The 18,674-nt window shown below is 37.0% G+C and overlaps 2 protein-coding genes across 11 annotated transcripts in view; one reads left to right on the top strand and one right to left on the bottom strand.

Annotated features, from left to right (window-relative positions):
• Nucleotides 1–5,399: 5,399 nt before the first annotated feature.
• Nucleotides 5,400–10,605, top strand: LOC134666961 (zinc finger protein 771-like). Its single transcript, XM_063524270.1, has 5 exons — nucleotides 5,400–5,455; nucleotides 7,933–8,042; nucleotides 8,530–8,716; nucleotides 8,914–9,029; nucleotides 9,146–10,605. Exons 1-5 carry the CDS (start codon nucleotides 5,400–5,402, stop codon nucleotides 10,294–10,296), a joined length of 1,620 nt encoding a protein of 539 aa, XP_063380340.1. The 3' UTR covers nucleotides 10,297–10,605.
• Nucleotides 10,606–14,080: 3,475 nt separating this feature from the next.
• Nucleotides 14,081–18,674, bottom strand: part of LOC134666738 (mucin-2-like) — a 143,682-nt gene continuing 139,088 nt past the window's right edge. For 9 of the 10 annotated variants that reach the window (XM_063523990.1, XM_063523992.1, XM_063523991.1 and 6 more), the window contains 2 exons: nucleotides 15,671–15,790; nucleotides 14,081–14,230 (listed from right to left, as the gene is read on the bottom strand). In XM_063523990.1, coding sequence (XP_063380060.1) covers nucleotides 14,141–14,230; nucleotides 15,671–15,790 — 210 coding nt within the window. In that variant the 3' untranslated portion in view covers nucleotides 14,081–14,140. The remainder of the gene's footprint in view (nucleotides 14,231–15,670; nucleotides 15,791–18,674) is intronic. The other variant, XM_063523993.1, reaches the window with a different exon arrangement.

Below are 18,674 nucleotides of genomic sequence, written 5' to 3'. Positions count from 1 at the left end.
GCGAGTGTGGCGTCGATTTTCGCAGACAGCGAAATCGACTCCACACTCGCGTTCGCGGCTTCGCCCGCGATTCACGCGCATAGTCTGGATCTGGAGGGGGCTTAATAATATTTATATTTTATAATTTAATCTATGGTAGACCGATATAATAGCCAAAACACACTACCGCACCCCACCACGACCTTGGTGCGGTCAAGTTAAAAATAAGTCTTTCTCGCTCTAACTTATAGCTGTATCCTTAACACACGTACAGCGACCACTTTACACAAGTGCGGTGCTGTAGTCTGTTACGGCTTTAATATATTAGGCCGGCTATAGAACACGGTTTCCTGATAAGATAATTTTTAAGAAAAAAAAACCGACTTCTATGGGGGCCGGTGAAAGATTATTGTAGATGGTACACTATGTAGAAAAGGAGGTAAAACCACCCACTTTTTTACTAGCATTTCGCTTCTGTAAGGGTCGTAGTTCTAGCCTAACCTAACCCACTTCTCTGATAGCAGTTCAGTTCTGTGAGGATCGCAGTTCAAACCTAACCTAACCCACTTAACGGCCCATGCGGTGCGGTGTACGGGGGTTTAAGCGGGAGGGGCTAGTAAGATTGGCATCATCATACTTATATACTTACACATTTTATGGTAGGTAATCATAGTGGTTTATTTAGTTAAGGTATCCTAGTGGTTTTCCGGGTCAAGGTCCGGGTCCGAGTCCGGGTCTGAGTCCGGGTCCGAGTCCGGGTCCGAGCCCGGGTTCGAGTCCAGGTCCGGGTCCGGGTCCGAACCGGATCCGGGTATGAGTCCGGTTCTGGGTCCGAGTCCGGGACCCAGTCCAAGTCAAAATCGAAATTCGTAATCACCAAATGTGTACTATGCGTTGTTGAAGAGTTCTATTCTGGTCATCATCAGCAGTTCCATTTCATCAAATGCGACAGTTTTTAATGTAAATGCTTGATTTTATGATGAAAACACAAAAAAATCTATGCTTATGCCTTTAATATTTGAGGAGTTCCCTCGATTCCTTATGGATCCCATCATCAGAACTCGAGCTTGACAAAAATGTGGCTTAAAAACTTAACTTGCTTAACAAACATAACGAAGAGGAAAAATCGCCAAACGTGAACTATGCGTCGTTGAAGAGTTCTGTTCTGATCATCATCAGCAGTTCCACTTCATCAAATGCGACAGTTTTTAATGAAAATGCTTAATTTTCTGATGTAAATACAAAAATCTCTATACGCATGCCTTTAATATTTGAGGAGTTCCCTCGATTCCTTATGGATCCCATCATCAGAACTCGAGCTTGACAAAAATGTGCATTAAAAACTTAACTTGCTTAACAAACATAACGAAGAGGAAAAATCTCGAAACGTGAACTATGCGTCGTTGAAGAGTTCTGTTCTGATCATCATCAGCAGTTCCACTTCATCAAATGCGACAGTTTTTAATGAAAATGCTTAATTTTCTGATGTAAATACAAAAATCTCTATACGCATGCCTTTAATATTTGAGAAGTTCCATCGATTCCTTATGGATCCCATCATCAGAACTCGAGCTTGACAAAAATGTGCATTAAAAACTTAACTTGCTTAACAAACATAACGAAGAGGAAAAATCTCGAAACGTGAACTATGCGTCGTTGAAGAGTTCTGTTCTGATCATCATCAGCAGTTCCACTTCATCAAATGCGACAGTTTTTAATGAAAATGCTTAATTTTCTGATGTAAATACAAAAATCTCTATACGCATGCCTTTAAGATTTGAGGAGTTCTCTCGATTCCTCATGGATCCCATCATCAGAACTCGAGCTTGACAAAAATGTGCATTAAAAACTGAACTTGCTTAACAAACATAACGAAGAGGACAAATCGCAAACCGTGAACTATGCGTCGTTGAGGAGTTCCGTTCTGATCATCATCAGCAGTTCCACTTCATCAAATGTCACTCTTTTGGATGTATATGCTTGATTTGATGATAAAAACCCAAAAATCACTATATGTGTGCCTTTAACATTTGAGGAGTTCCCTCGATTCCTCATGGAACCCATCATCAGAACTGGGTTTTGACAGAAACGGGACCAATCTGTATGCATATACATTCAATCAAAAAAATAATTTTCACAATCGGTCCAGTAATGACGGAGATATGAAATAACAAACATAAAAAATAAAAAAAATAAAAAACATACAACCGAATTGATAACCTCCTCCTTTGGGATTTGGAAGTCGGTTAAAAAATTTATTTTTGTCTATGGTTATGTGGAATTTGACTTCACCGGTCCGAATTAGGTATAGTGTGTGTATAAAGTTATTTAACCCTTAAAACGTTTCTGTCACTTTTTTAGTACAGGTACTAAATGTGGCGCCAAGTTTAAACACTAAGTGCAGGCTAGAAAAGGAAGTACGTTAAAGAAAGTGCGAGAATTGTACTTTTTTTCCTAGTTTAAGACAATATCAGACAAAATTCGGTTTATGCGCAGGCGGCAGTTGAAATTTGAAATTCGCTGAATTTGCGACGGAGTGTGTTCCTGACGCCATAGAATATAAAGTAAATAACCAAAGTGTTTTCTTTGCGTTGATATTATTATTAGATGAGTTAGACATATTTATTTTATATAAAGCTCATTAAATCATAGATTAATTCTAAGTCAAAAATTGCGAAATATATCTTGTCCCATTTTTGTGACATTGTCGATAGTACTGGTAACAAAGTACCATTTAGCACGTCCTAAAAAACGGACAGTGCCGGATTGTGTGGAGACAAGATTGTGACAGAAAACGGACATTGCCATACTTAGGGTATATACTTTTTTTTCATTTATCGTCGTTTTATAGGCTTTTGTTGCGTTGGGGTTACTTTTTACATAAGTATATGTATACATTTTTTTATATTTTAGTCTCAGGTGGTTCCACCATCTGACTCAGAAGAGTGAGATAACAAAAAAGACGACGATAACGAAAATTTAGTAGAGGTAGATTGTACATCTGCCTTGCCCCAATCTGACTCTTTTTCAGCCAGGTCACTGTTTACGAGGATGTCAAATATGATGGAAATATATGTTCATTTACGAACACGCGTGCTTTTATTCTCATTGCTATGCTATTAAAGTTTAGTGCGCCTCATTGTGAATGGCACTATCTGTATTTAAATATAATTTTGAAGTCTAACGTAGTCCTTGTGGAAAAAAAGTTGTTCATAATACTCGACCCGATGACCTAAACACGACCTTCCCTCTAGTACTCTATCTACAAAACTTAATTCCTCGCCATTAAATGCATAACTCGCTTCAGTATCCAAATTATTAGCACGTCTTGAAATGTCCTGCGGTTAAAACCTATTTCAAGTCGATGATGAAGATGCTACAGTTCCTGAGGCCTGTAAAATGTAATCTCTACAAAATTCAGGAGAGTAAATAGCTAATTTCGAATCTAGTCTTTCATATGTCGGGCAGACGAAGCAAAGCATTTCTACTAGGGTACAAGAACATATTATTATAGCTGATGATGTCAAGCACCGCCAACTAAAGCCTGCGGTCTGGGAGCATGACATGGATATATAAGACCCTGGTTCTCGCCAAGGAGGAGCCATATATTCCCAGAATGTTGCCAGAGGCCATTGAGACTGAAAAATATCTAAAATTTTACAGAAATTACAGCTATTCTATACCACCAGCTTAGGTTCCAGATAGTCCGGGTAAAAAGAAAACAAGCAAGACATAGAACTGTGAGACCATAGTGATAAATGGTGTGGTCATTTAAGTAAAGTAATATTACTTACAATAATTGTAATGTGTAACTAGCTGTATGAGCCTATTTTGCATGTATACGTAGCTTTAAAATGTATATTTTTGTTTAATATATCTGTACGTGGGTTGTTTTACACATCAACACTAGAAGTAAATATAGTATTATTATGTTTCCCATAAGATTTTTCTTCTTAATAATATAATTAAACATTTCTTTCAAACATTCACTAGTGTATTATTGAAATAATTTTAAATTTTCCTGCCCTGTAATTCTTTAATAATTTTCATTTTCTTAAACTGTATAACGGCATTGTCCGTTTTTTTGGACAACCTTGGGAGCAATCAATATATAAGGTTCGTGGCAATGTCCGTTTTAACGGACGTCCTGAAAACCCGACTTTCAGAATGCTTTTAAATTTTTTTTCTTAAATATAGTACTTTTTTACTCATTACTATCCCCAAAAACATTCCACGTGATAGGTGGCTACATTATTTCATGTCTTGCCATGTTAAGGGTTAAGTCCACATCCATGCATAAAAAATACCATTTTATATACTGGGCAAAAAGTTAATTTAATCATATCTGTTTCAAAGAGTAAGTAATTATTTATAACAATTCTTTGATAAAACATCTTGCTATATTTCTTTTTTTTTTATCTAGTCTAAAATCATAATGTATACATATCGGACTTTTAAAGAAAGTTGTTTGCGTGTTGGCGGGAAAATAAATAAAATTTCCGCAAAGTGATGAATTTGGCGTTTTTAGTGTGTCTGTAATAATAAATTGCTTAAATAAACTATTTAATTAAAGGTAGGAAGTTAAAACTACTGCTTTATTATACCTACACATTCAGGTAACAGTAATCGGTCGAATTATAACGCTTGATTTAATTTAAATCGGATCGTAACCTACCGAGCATTTCTTTATTCATTCTTTAAGTAGGTCATGTTGTATTTTTACTAAATTTTGTATCATTGCACTGCATGTGATGCACTTAAATATGTTTTAACCAATTAATGGTTCTATCCTTGTTGTGTTGTTTTAGAAGATGAGCGGTTTCACCCTCAGGAAGCGCGCTCGCGTATGTTACTACGAGCCGGACGAGCCGCCCTTCGATGAATTTATCTGTAAGTGAATTTGTATGAAGTGTTGTATGTATTATGTATAGGTAAATTATAATGGTGAATAGGTTAGTTACCTAAGGAAAAAACCAAGGTAAGGGGAGGGGGTGAGGTAAGGTAAGGTGGTAAGGTAAGGTGAGGCAAGGTAAGGGTAGGTAAGGTAAGGTATATGTGATTTAAGTACTTTATGTCAAGCATATGTTAAAATTGAGAGAAATTGTTTAATACCAATTGGTTAACAGCAATTGGTTAACAACAAACAAAAAACCGGGCAAGTGCGAGTCGGACTCACGCACGAAGGGTTCCGTACCATAATGCAATAAAAGGCAAAAAAAAATCGGTCACCCATCCAAGTACTGATCCCGCCCGACGTTGCTTAACTTCGGTCAAAAATCACGTATGTCGGACGGACGGTCCCGTTTTACCCTTTTGGGTACGGAACCCTAAAAATATTTACCCATCATAGACCAGGTACATCATGGGTCTTTATAAGTACACCAGTCATATTGTTACAGACTGCTCCGAGTGCCGGGACTATGTGTATGAGTACTGCGCAATACACGGCCCGTTACTTGTTATACCCGATGACAAGGTAAGTTTTTTCTAAAATATGTTATTTGATTTTAACAGCAGTATAAATAAAAAGTTTGTCTAAATATATGTTTATATGTAATAATGTCAAGCTTGTGATATTTCATGGATAACTGCAGACTGATAAACAAAATCCAACCTATATCAAATATACAAGAATAAAATAAGTTTACGGCTTCCACAATTCATAGATAAAAATATGTAAGTACCTAAATGTATAAAATCCTAGATTTTTCAGTATAATGTAGAAATAAATATTGCAATCTGTACTTTCTATATCGAGGTATAAATTATATTGAATGCAATTGCTATTGGCTAGTACAGAGTACTTATTAAGAAGTTAAAATTAAGTCTTAATGACTTGTGTTGTTGTGTGTTGTGCTTGTGTGCCTTAAATTAAATATTTGAATGTTGCCCATGAATTGGGATGCATCAAAAAATAATTAAAATGCATGAAACATGAAATCAATTTATCTTCCAATCAGTGGTACCTAAGGCATTTCAAATAATCGGTCTTTAATTGAATTGATTAAAATAATTCAATAATAATATTAGAAACACCTATTCAGGGCTGGGAATATCAGCATGGCTCATGAACGCATGTTTATATGTACAAATTAATTAATTTTATAAGTTTAAATCAAAAACAGTAGTATTGCAAATAGTATACAATTTTTTTAAACTTTTTTTGAAATGAAATTATATCGCGGTAGACCCGTTTGTGTAATTAAATATTATGTGTATAAAACGCGAGAATTTAAAGTGTTATTCGTTATTTTGCAAACCGAATCTATTAAATTTTGAGAATGTTACTTGCTGCCGAAGATGCGAATGTTGCCCGATATCCCTAGATGCCCTAGTTAGTACGGTGTGCATGTGGCAGGTGCCCGCCGTGACGGGGCTCCCCGCGTTCGTGCCGCGCGCCGCGCTCACCGTCCCCAGAATCTTCCTGCATCTTGCCTACTCACATATCCCAGGTTTCCCAGAAGATGATTATTAGATCATTACGTATTTTAGCTGTTGATATAGGTAGATTATCTAGGTAGTTACAGATGCGTTCAAACTTTAGACTCACGTCTCAGTTGATTGGTCAAGATAAGTAGTGAAATCTTACTTGGGTAGGTACCGACGGTAGATATAGGTATAGTTCGTACCTTCCTAATAGAGCCCGACGGCTAATCCTATTATCTATTGTTAAGTAAAAAATCGTTCGTTCACTTTACCCTAATTGAATTACAACTCCTATGGAAATTGCAATAAGATTCAAAATGAACTATTTTTATTACGATGTGTGTGGTCCGTTCAATTCGCCGGGACCCCTTCGGCTACTGAGTGCCGGCGAGTCGAACGCTACAGAACCAGTCTAATATGTGTCATCGAGATGCGTAACAAAGGCGCGTTATCGGAGAGCGCAACCTACACTGGTTTTTTGAGCTTTGGACTAGCCCGCGCTCAGATGCCAAATAGAATAATTAAGACCTTTTTTGCACGTGCGGTTTTACTTAACGATAGACAATAGGATTAGCCGTTGGGCTCTATTAGGAAGCTACGAACTATATGTACATAGTTATTGTAGATATGACCAAACTTGGCAGTAAGAATGCCTACATATGCTCCATACTTGACGTAGAACTTGGTATGATAACTGGGTCGTCCGAATCTACCCCAGAGGGTATCGGGCCGACAAAAGTATTTAACATAACGAAAAGTAAAATCATAAGCATACCAATTGTGTACGTACTGAAGTTATATTTTTTTCTGGCCGATTCTGTAGGTATTATAGTAGGTAGGTACACGGTACATCACCCAGCCGCAAAATTGCACGGCGAGTTTATGAATGAGTTCATTCAATAATGTGTCCATGCAATTCTGCAGCTCGATGTACCGACCTATTATGTATGTATATGATTATGGTAGATCTTTAGTTTATTAGGTTGGTTAGGTTTATCATTTAGCAACAAATTCCATTACTGTAGTGACATACTTTGTCTACTGTTTTGTTCTCTTAATGCTTAGCTAGATTTAGATTTATTATTTTCATAATAATATATGAAATTACATTATAAATTATTGTAAACTTATCTATACTTTATATAATGATCGTCAACTATTTATTATATACAAATCATTAGATTTAAAGTGTTTGATTAGTTATTAACATGCAGATAAATTTCAGACTAATTGCATTAACTTTTAGCAATAGTAGTAAATACGCATGCCATTATTTTTGATAGGTCTCTTTTGTAGATAGAATACCTACGGAAAGTAGTACAATTGGCAGCAAAAGTTGCTGAGCGAAAAAGTGTTAAATATGATCCGCGTACGCTCTTTCTGTCTTAACGTCTTGGTTTTATGCCAAGCTCTCCTTTTCGCTACTTTGCTGCTGACTGTACTATGTGGAAACTATAAAGTAAGTATGACGCCGTTGATAATATCTATCACGAGACTCCAAGTATACCAATAGTTGTTGTATGTCAGGGGCGGGAATAGGCGTGTTCAGCACGCTGACGCTGCCCAGCGGCGTGCGCTTCGGGCCCTACCGCGGCCGCCGCCTCAAGACCGCGCTCGACTCCGGATACGAATGGCAGGTTAGTCACCACCACTATCTAATAATATATGCATTTACTATAATCTAATTGGGAGAATATCTGAAACCAAACAGTTGACATATTAATGGAATTCAAAATAATTAAAACATCCTACAAAGGCCATCACTGCAGACTGACATTGTTAACTACTAAAGTGTTTGCTGTTGCCTGTGAGAGCGTCAGTAATTAGGTAGTAGAGTAGGCCGCTAGCCATATTAACTATAATATATGGCATTTTTATGGCCTTGGTGGTCTTTGTTGGTTATGTACCTCCTAGCAAATTACCATTTCTGAGTTAGTCCATGATCAAAAGTAATTGTTAGAAATGAAACCAATTCACCTTTTTTTAAGTTGCGAGAAAGAGCCAAACTCGATCTATCTCAGGAGTTTTTGGGGGCACCTCCACGCCTATTGTATTCAATTTATTACACCTACTTTGATCATCAGTACAGATATAATATTGTATAGAACTCTATGCGTCTTGTAGCTGTACGACCGCAACAACAGGCCGAGCCACGTGGTGGACGCGAGCGACGGCAACAACTCCAACTGGATGCGCTACGTGAACTGCGCGCGGCGCTACTCCGAGCAGAATCTGGTCGCCTTCCAGTACCAGGGCGAGCTCTACTACAGGCGAGTGCTCGAAGTATTGTACTCTTTATAGTATTTATTCAGTAAAATGGAAAATAAAGTAACAATAAACCGACTTCGCATAACAGAATGCCACCATATTTGGTCTTAATCACGAGTCCCACTTCACCAAAGATTCCAACGGATTGAAAACCTTTAGAAGTTAAGCACATAAAGCGGTATTGCTACGGTGCATGTCTAAACACAGTTCCCCCTTTTGAAATGGTTATAATCCCTCCAGGACGGTGAAGATCGTGCCGCGCTTCACGGAGCTGCTGGTGTTCTACGGCAGCGAGTTCGCAAACCGGCTCGGCGTCGACCTGCGCCGCTACACCAAACCCTGCGACTGCGAATACTGTGAGATACATACCAACAATAATCCTTATTCATTACATACATCAAGATATAATACCTACTTAGCTTTACACGTAATGGGGAGAGAAAGTCAATCATTTTTTTTGTTTTAATTTCAGGCCAAGAACGACCTGGTGCCAAAAAGGAACCAGAGAAAATAAACAAAGGAAATACGTCGAATGAAAAGAAGAACGAAACAGATATTAAAGATGATAGTTCAGGACAAGCTAAACTTGACACTAAAAAAGAATCTGCGAAAAGAAAGAAACGTAAAACGCGTAATGAAAATAAGAAAGAGACAAGAGATGTTAGTTCAGGTCAACCTAAACTTGTCACCGAAACGACAAGACAAACAAACGCGAAGACAAACAAACGTAAAATGCGTAACGAAAAGAAGGAAGAAACCCAGATAAATGATAGTGTCACAAAAGATAGTCAAGTCGAAAAGATACAAGAGCCATCTTCGTCTCAAGCGGAATCACCAATGAGCATGGATGTACAAGAGATACCTCCTACAAAACCTGCTGTAAATGGATCCTCTAACACAACGGTATCGAATGCGAATAACTACAAATGTGACCAGTGTGTCAAAACGTTCGATATAAAGTCAGACTTAGAGAAACACGTACACTCTCACATTGCATTGGTAGATACTAACAGCTTAAGTTCAAGGAAGGAATTTACGTGTAAAAAATGCAGTAGCACATTTGATACTCGGCTGCTTCTACTGGAGCATGCGAAGAGCCGGCATGGCGTGAAGTACTTCATTTGCTCTGAATGTGAGTATGCAACTAGTAAGAAAGGAAATTTACAGACACATTCGAGAACTCATAGTGGCGAGCGGCCATTCAAATGTGGTCAGTGTAGCGCCGCCTTTTCCCGCAGCAGTACTTTACAAAATCACAAGAGAACACACACTGGAGATAAACCGTTTAAGTGTGGACAATGTAATGCCGCCTTTGCCGATTGCAGTAATTTACAAACTCACAAGAGAACACACACTGGAGATAAACCGTTCAAGTGTGGACAGTGTAATGCCACCTTTATCCAAAGCAGTAATTTACAAAGTCACAGGAGAACACACACTGGTCAGAAACCCTACGAGTGCAATATCTGTGACTACAAGACTACTCAGTCATGTAATCTAAAGACTCATCTAATGGCCCGGCACTCGGGCCAAAAGCCGTACTGCTGCGATTCGTGCACTTACAGGGGTGCTACTAGAAGTCATTTATGGAGTCACATGAAAACCCACCAGAAGCCGGCTTAGCTTTGCTGTTTGTTTATAATACTGCAGCTGTTGTGTACACATTTTATTTTCTAAGATGTTAATGCTATATTGTTTAGTAATTGTTTTATTACAACGATCTCTACTATAGTCATAATGATGACGATATGTAGGTAGGTAGTTGTAATATCGTCGGATGACAAGCAAAAGTCACTAAGTACTACCAAAAAATTAAAGTAACAATGCACTTTTACACTTGTAACGCGGTTTATTGTCCAATAATTTCAATGGTGTAGTTAGTGACTTTTGCTTGTCACCCGACGATATAGAGTATAGTTTTTTAACGATAGAAGTTATCGGTTTAGTTTTTATAGTATTTTTAATAAACTGAAATTTTCTTGCCTTTCAATTTATTTATTTCAAATAAACACCCCATAATCAACTTCCCAATAGGCCTGATCGGCAAACCGGTAAGGCCGCCTAGCCAACATGCCAATCGCTTTACGCTCCGTAGCAATCGAAACGCTACTTGTCACTGTCGCACTAATATGGAAGAGTGATAGACACAAACCGATAGCGATTGTCACCTTGGCTAGACCGGCAGTGGTCAACAAACCGCAGCTCTCTGAAGATACATTTTAACGTCGGGCAAAGCCTCTTAGCGCCACTTGCACTATTCAAATAACCCGGGGTTAATAAATTCAAATAAGCCGGTTAAACCTGGAGTTACCATGGTTACCAGTACAATTTGACACTAGGCTAACGGTTTACCCCGGGTTAGTTGGATGGTCCAGGTGGCCCTAAGAGAACAAAGGATGACTCACGTTACACCGGGCTGTCCGGGCCGGAACTTCCGGCGCTTACTTTTCTGTGACAGACGACATCATCACGTGATGCTTTCCATAGGAAACGAATCCCCGGCAGGGGTGTGAAACTCCTGACTTCGGTCAAACTCGGCTCAGCATTGCTCCGAGCAATTATTAGGGTTGGCACCACTTGAATTCCTTTTGCGTGCACGACCACAGATAAGATAATCACTTGATTTCTGACAACCCTAAATAGCCGAAAGGGATAGTACCATTAATTAGAAAGAGACAGCATGATTCGACCCTGAACCACTGTCAAACTTCGTTTTTGTAGGAAGTTTCCTTTCTGTACGGTAGTACTATTAATTATTCTGTGAGAAAACGAAGCTCCGGAAGCTCCGGCCTGGTCTAACGTAAGTCATCCTTAAATTAGGGTACGGGTATCTACACCAATGACACTACAATTCGTTTTATAAATATTTTTTATTTTTTTCTACACAACAACGTTCTCCGACAATATACAAAAGATATACAAAAATAATAAAGTTATATAATTGCATTATCGAATTAAAAAAATCGAAAACACCGAACTTACTTTTGACTTAATAAAACATACAGTCATTAATGTATTTTCTAATAATGGTAAAAGCAAATGTTTTTGTTATTATTTGCTACTAACAATCTAACATGAAGGCAGTGACGAGTTTTTCGTTTTATTAAAATTAATGAATAACTTGTTTACTACTTAAAGGTATCCTAAACAAATTATACAAAAAATAACATTAGGTACATTTCAAGGCAGTGAAAAGCTGTACATAGTTTTGAAGGCGAACATTTTAATATATGTAATATGTACATTTCGCATCAATATATGCTCAATTAATTTAAACAAAAACAGATAAAAGGAAGTACCTATTTCTTGTTTCATCTTTTTTGACGTAAGTACGTTACTAATATGTGTAATTGTGTACCTATCATTAAAATATCCTTAAGTAGGAATGTCATTTTTAAAAACTTCCAAAAAAGTCATCCAAGTACCTACCAGTAGCGTAGCGTGAACTATTATAGCCATGGGCGAAATCGTATTTACGAGGCCCTTTTCTCTCAATGTGTATTTCCAAGATAATAATAAAAAGGGATGGCTTCCGCGAGGCCCCTTTAAGTGCGAGGCCACTGCTACTGGACTACGCCACTGCCTAGTACTTATTGAATACCAATTAAAATTATGCTACATTCGTTTAAGGTTAGTTATTAATTAAATGGCAATTATAAACACCAATAAATAAAGGCGAAAGAAAGCAAGTAAAAAGCACGTGCGAGATGGCACATGGTCAAGACTTAACACTAATTTTAACTAATATTTTTAACAGATAAGCGTTCTCTGACAATGACGGTTTAACCCTTTGAATGGCACGCCTGTCGTGTGCCGCGCGTTATAGTGAACGTTGTCGCACGAAGGTTAATATTGGGGTGCAGCCGCGCGGCAATTGACGTCTTTGGTGCTCAAAGGGTTAAATTAGGATGTGCAATTGACAATACTGCAGTGTCCTACAATATGTCAAAAAAATATTGTTAATTTAAAGGAAAGCTCCTATACTGTACATAGTGTAGATGAGCTATACTTAATACCTACAATCTACATTTTTAAAACATAATGTTCGACCAAGCTAACTCCGCCTGGCATTTGCAAGAAAAGGATGGCCATGTCATTATTAGTTAATGTCAAATTCACTCCCTTACTTGTTCTATCAAAGTTAGCTTTAGACGGTCTCTGTACCATCTATCTCAATATACATAAGAAATGTAATTAGCTTACCTCTGAAATAGCACTGATAATTTTCGCAAAACAATAGGTACATGTGCTAACTTTTGGAAAAGTTCCTAGCCTGAGTTATTTTATTTACACAACACACTAATTAAATATTAAAACTAATGTAGCACTAACATCACATTCATTACCTACAGTCTAACAAGATCATTATCATATCCAAAACCAAAAAATATGAAGAATTAAATATTTCAGTACCCCTAGTGTAAATTTCATTCATAAATCATGCGTGACGAGCGTTCGCGTTTGCGTATGTCTATTTTTGTATGGAATTTTGAACAGCGCGCCAAACGCGACGTTTTGGTAACTCAAAATCCCATACAAAATGACAGTTTAACGCAACCGCGTACGTCCCGTCACGCTATCGATTGAAATGTGCACTAGGGGTACAATAAGTTTTAGGAACATGCGTAAAGTCAGATGATCCGATGAAAAGCTCAATATCAATTAGTTCCCTAAATTATTCTAGTTATTTACATGTTGAGCACTCCACACATTGTGCATACTAGGACACTTTCGTAAAAGTTTACAGTCTAACTCCGAGCATGTGGGGTATCGCAATTGAAGGGTTAGAAATTTTGTAGAACAGGGATGGGCAACTATGTTCGAAGGGGAATAATCTAACCTAGTCTACCTTGTAGAACAGAAAAACTACGAATTTTTATACTAAAGGAAAGATGGAAAAATTTACCGCTTCGGTCAAGACACGAATTTGCGATCGGAACACCGGTCCTATAACTGGTAACCAAATGAGCTTACCAGAAACGCGCAAATCTTTCCATTCCATCCTTTCTGTTTGCTTTAAGGAGGTATTTTCCCTATACTATAAAAAATTTTAATACCTATCGATCGCTCGCAGACGTAGGTATCTGCTTGCTTAAAAATTAGTTCAGAAAGACTACGGGCCCCACAATTTTGTAGCCGATTGTAAAAAAGGTTTGCCCAGTGCCCACCCCAGCCTACAGTGGCCTATTATAACTCTTCAAAACTCCTTAGTTTGATTCCCCTGCAACCATGAGGCCAATTTTTGAATTACGAGCGCTCGATTTCGAGTTTTATGTTCTACCTAGGTACTAATATAATTCAAAACGAGTGGTGAAACTATTCCCAATTCCCATCGCTCGTATTTCACAAATAGCATTTTGCCGTTAGTTCCAGAATTTCGAGTGAAGAAATTGAGCGCTCGAAGTTTAAAAAATCAGTCCCAGTTGGACATCAAATCTGATTCCCTGCTTCTACGATTTGGCAGACGTTATCCTGACGCCCCGGAGCCAGTGCTGTATACATCGGTTGCTGCGCGCTGCCCCGCTCGGATCACGTTCTGGACGGTCTGGGCGGCACCCTGAAAATGATTTTAAACAAATATATTAGATATATGTAAAAAACCGGTCAAGTGCTAGTCGAACTCGCCTACTGAGGGTTCCGTACTTTTTAGTATTTGTTGTCATAGCGGCAACAGAAATACATCATCTGTGAAAATATCAACTGTCTATAGCTATCACGGTTCATGAGATTCACCCTGGTGACATACAGACGGACAGTGGAGTCTTAGTAATAGGGTTCTGCTTTTACCCTTTGGGTACGGAACCCTAAAAATGATTAATTATAATCTGCGACTCCATCCGCGGGCCTATAGATGACAATCAGATATCAACCAGTTGCATTTACTGTTGCGGCGTCGTTGTTTTCATCTGTCAATTTCCTTGAAAAAATGAGTAAGGGTAACATTCCATTTCTGACCGCAGCTGCACTACTATTACGAACGCGTCGGTGTTATTCTCAATTTCCAATATAGTAAAATGAATGGTAGTGCTGCTGTCGTTGGAAATGGACTGTCACCATAACGTTCATCGCCGCAGTACTGCTGCGATTATGATACGTTAATTCCGTCACTCATTTTATCAAGGAAACAGATACAGCGACGCCGCAACAGTTAGGTATGTTATGCAGTAGCAAGCAGTAGCAGTCACCTTATGCCTGCTTCGTGCTTCTAAAGAAACTGTATCTGTACTACTGTATCTAACTGTGACGCGGTGAACAAAGTTATGTTAATGGGCAAAGTTTTATACTTTTACGGTATGAGATTATATAAATTTTAATATGGTTAGGTTATTATTTACAACAAGTATTGATTTCAAAGCCAATGGTGAAAATGTTTCTAGTTTCATGTCAATGTGAGAGGAAATGACATGGTTTATTATTCAATTTGTTAAATAAATGTTGTTATCACGAGCTTACAATAGGAAAAAAAAGTGCGCATCAACCTGTAAAAAAACAACGTCCGATAAAAAATTAAAAATCTTTTTATTTTTAACACACACTATTTTGAATAACCGTATCCAATCCACCTACTATTTACAAATATTCCATACATACCTGTATCAACACTACATAATTTTATATTTATTCCTACGTTTAGGTCGGATTTGGTATGAACGGTTCTTCCTCAACACTACTCGTTTGCGTTGAATGCAGTAAAATCATCGCTGCCCGCCACGCCAGCCTAGCGATGCTGGTATCGTAACCAATCAAATCGTTCCTAATTAGAAATTATGCCTTCAACTGGTCACTGCAAACTTGAGTTTCTAATTAGGAACGGATTGGTTGTGGGTGTAGGCTGGCGGACAATAATGATTTTACTGCATTCTTAACGCGAACGAACTATACACTAATTTTCTCACTCTATAGCCCGCTCCATACTCGTGAGCGAATCGCAGCGCGAAGCCGCGATCGCGAGTGTGGAGCGGGCTTATTGCATCCATCCTTCACATTTTAAAATTACCTGAATCGCAGCCCCTAAGAACTGCGAGAAGGCCCTGGTGACGTTAATGGCCGCGGACACCAGCTGCCCTCGTCCCGGGGTCTGCTCCGAGGTCACTGCCCGCGGGGGGTCCAGTGGTATCTAATTATGAGATGTCAGATGAGTTAGACGCACATAGAGTTGGCTAAAGCTATGCGAGAGGTGTAATCATTACTTGGAAGCTTAATTAAGTTTGCGTGAATTTCACAAAAACTGCTTCAAATTATAGGTTAATGAAATTTCATTAAAATGCCAATTAGGTAGTAGGGTAGGTACCCACTTAAAAAAAGGTAGAATTAACCATAATTTACTTAACTGTAAAATTAATTGGTATCATTATCATAATTTACTTTTGTACTTACTTCAAAAAAGCAATTTTTGTGATATGGTGACTGCTGATAAATTCAGTGAAATTAGAAAACATAATTGAAATATAAAATACAATTAGTGCAAGTGCCATATTTTTCATGCAATATAATACAGAAAGTGGTATATATTTTATAAAGGTAGGTATAATAACAGTGATTATTAGTAATTTGTAGAATATACATAGGTACTTTTGGTTAAATAGGTAGGTATATTAGAAATGTTAGTATTCGTTACATTTTTTTTAGTAATATTTACAATAGGTAGTTAAACATTTAGTAGCGTTTTCACATGTCCAATCCGATATCGGACATGACATATATGTTTCTCTATCTTTCTTTATTCATTTATTGAATATTTATTGCTAAAAATTACCTTAGCGATTTTAATGTTGGCTTTGGCATGTCCGATAATTTTACCCCCGTCAGCTGTCGAGTAGATATTTTTTGTTTGCATGCGTACCTATATGTGTAGGTTCTTCGGCTACCCGCTGAAGCCAGTTGTCACTCCGGGTCCCACATTGCGGATCTTACACCCGACATTGGATCGTACAGTGTGAAAGCACTCATAAGTGAACTTAAAAACGGTATACAACAGGCAAATCGGTTAGATCCATTAAGTAGAGGTAATTAGGAAATTTTATAGTTAGAAGATTTAAGATTAAGGTTACAGTTATTAAAGTTCATTTAATAAATTACTCACCAATTTGGAGTGCCGCCAAATTTATTTGCTTTGTCTTAAGTTTTTTTTCTTGTTTAAGACAGAAAATGTGGCATTTACGAATTAAATTTTAAATGTCATAAGAAATTATCTGGTATTTATTTAGAAAAAATGCCAATACGTTAAAAATTAAAGCAAAATTTAAAAACAAGACGAATAGACGGCACTCCTTTACACAAAAACACTTCACTCACACTGACACTGTTATTTACAGGGTTTCAGGATAACAGGGATACTAAGGGTACGTATATTTACACTAAGTATTTGTAGTATATTAGGTACTATATACCTATGTATAGGTATAAATATAATTAGGTATTTCCTACCAACGAGAGTTTCTGCAATGTTTTTCTATGTTGGTTTGTTGTTAACTAAAATGATAAACAATAATAATTAATAATTTTTGTTATAAAGAACTTTCAATATAAATATTTTTATGCCAGGAAAAGGAAACATGTATATTAGTAAATAAATTAATATTTGAGCAATATTCATTGCACAAACTTTCATCGATTTTCTGCTAGATTGTGTGTTATTTATTTACACTAAGTTTTACTTTTACTTTGTCACCTTTACTAAAGTGCGTTGGTAATAAGCTAGTGGGTAAAATCAGTAGGTATTCGAAATAGGTACAGTCACCTGCAATAATATGTTACTCTTCGAAGGCCCCAAAAATATGGGACACTCTTATGACTCTACAAATAAGATCGTGTCAGATATTTTTGCGGTCTTCATCATGTAACATATATTATCGTAGGTATCTGTACCCTGAAAACTATTAATTAAAAAAAAGAACATATGACCAAAAATTAATGAAGAAAAAATTATGGTCGACATTGCTGTGAAACTATTTTTCTTTTATATTTGCGGTAAAATTATATTATTTTAGATTTTTTATTCCATTCAGAGTTTAACCACTGCTAAAATAAAAACCGTAGTGTAATTTTCAATGAATACTCATAGAATAAAAAAAAATGAGTGTAGGTGAATCACGGGGGCGTAATTCTCTATAAATTAGGTGTTTGGTAGACTCTGGTAAGGTAAGACTACAATTATGGGAATCTTGTTATCTACGGGTAGTGTTAAAACGTGCTAGGTTAGTTCGTATCTATTTGGGCCGATTTTTATTCACTTGCCATTTTTTTTCGTTACAATAAGCATTTGGATAAAATTTAGTAGATTTGAAAGCCTGATTTTAGCGGGATAGATAAATACGAAATCTCATGGAATTCGAAGAAAAAAATTTGAAATTTTCCGGTGAGTTAACTTACGAAAATACCATACTTTATCGTAGTTCAGTGTAAGATTTTTTAGAACCTAATTGCGTTTATATATTTGCAGAATAGGGAACACTAACTATCCACCAAGTTTTATCAAAATGATGTAACATAATTCGATAACAAAATAAAAATCACCCAATTTAACGATTATTTACAAACACAACGTGTATCAGTGTACATACATGTATTAAAGTAACACCAAAGTAAAATGTTTTTTTTTTATTAAAACGCAAAAACGCAATCTAAATCTGAAGCCAATTAAGCTATTTAACAAATAAATTAACAGTATTATACACTATACAAATAGGTACTAATTCATGTCTAAGGAGATATTATGTTACATTTGGGAAAGGGCAACCTTTACCTTAAAACAATTTATTTTTCTATTTACATTTATTCACGACACCTCAGTGCTATACACAATCTTAACAGACTTAGATTAAATAGGAACAAATAAAAAAAAATATAACTAGCGCATGGCAATTTTGAATTAACTGTACCTATAAAGTAAGTCCACAACCATATTTAGGTCATACTTGGGTCTTTACAACAAAGAAAATGTCCCACACGTTCACGAAAGTTAAGGAAAGTGAGGGCTTACCGCGAAAAACGACAATCGA

The sequence above is a fragment of the Cydia fagiglandana genome, chromosome 8 (genome assembly GCF_963556715.1).
Source record: "Cydia fagiglandana chromosome 8, ilCydFagi1.1, whole genome shotgun sequence".
NCBI classification, from domain to species: domain Eukaryota; kingdom Metazoa; phylum Arthropoda; class Insecta; order Lepidoptera; family Tortricidae; genus Cydia; species Cydia fagiglandana.
This window is presented reverse-complemented; position numbering and strand designations above follow the sequence as displayed.

Bases quoted from the DNA above. Each gene is read 5' to 3' on its own strand.
- LOC134666961 (XM_063524270.1), top strand. From the start codon at position 5,400: ATGTGTATGAGTACTGCGCAATACACGGCCCGTTACTTGTTATACCCG. The intron at 8,043-8,529 runs GTTAGTCACCAC...TGCGTCTTGTAG, and splicing joins ACTCCGGATACGAATGGCAG to CTGTACGACCGCAACAACAG. The intron at 8,717-8,913 runs GTAAAATGGAAA...TAATCCCTCCAG, and splicing joins CTCTTTATAGTATTTATTCA to GACGGTGAAGATCGTGCCGC.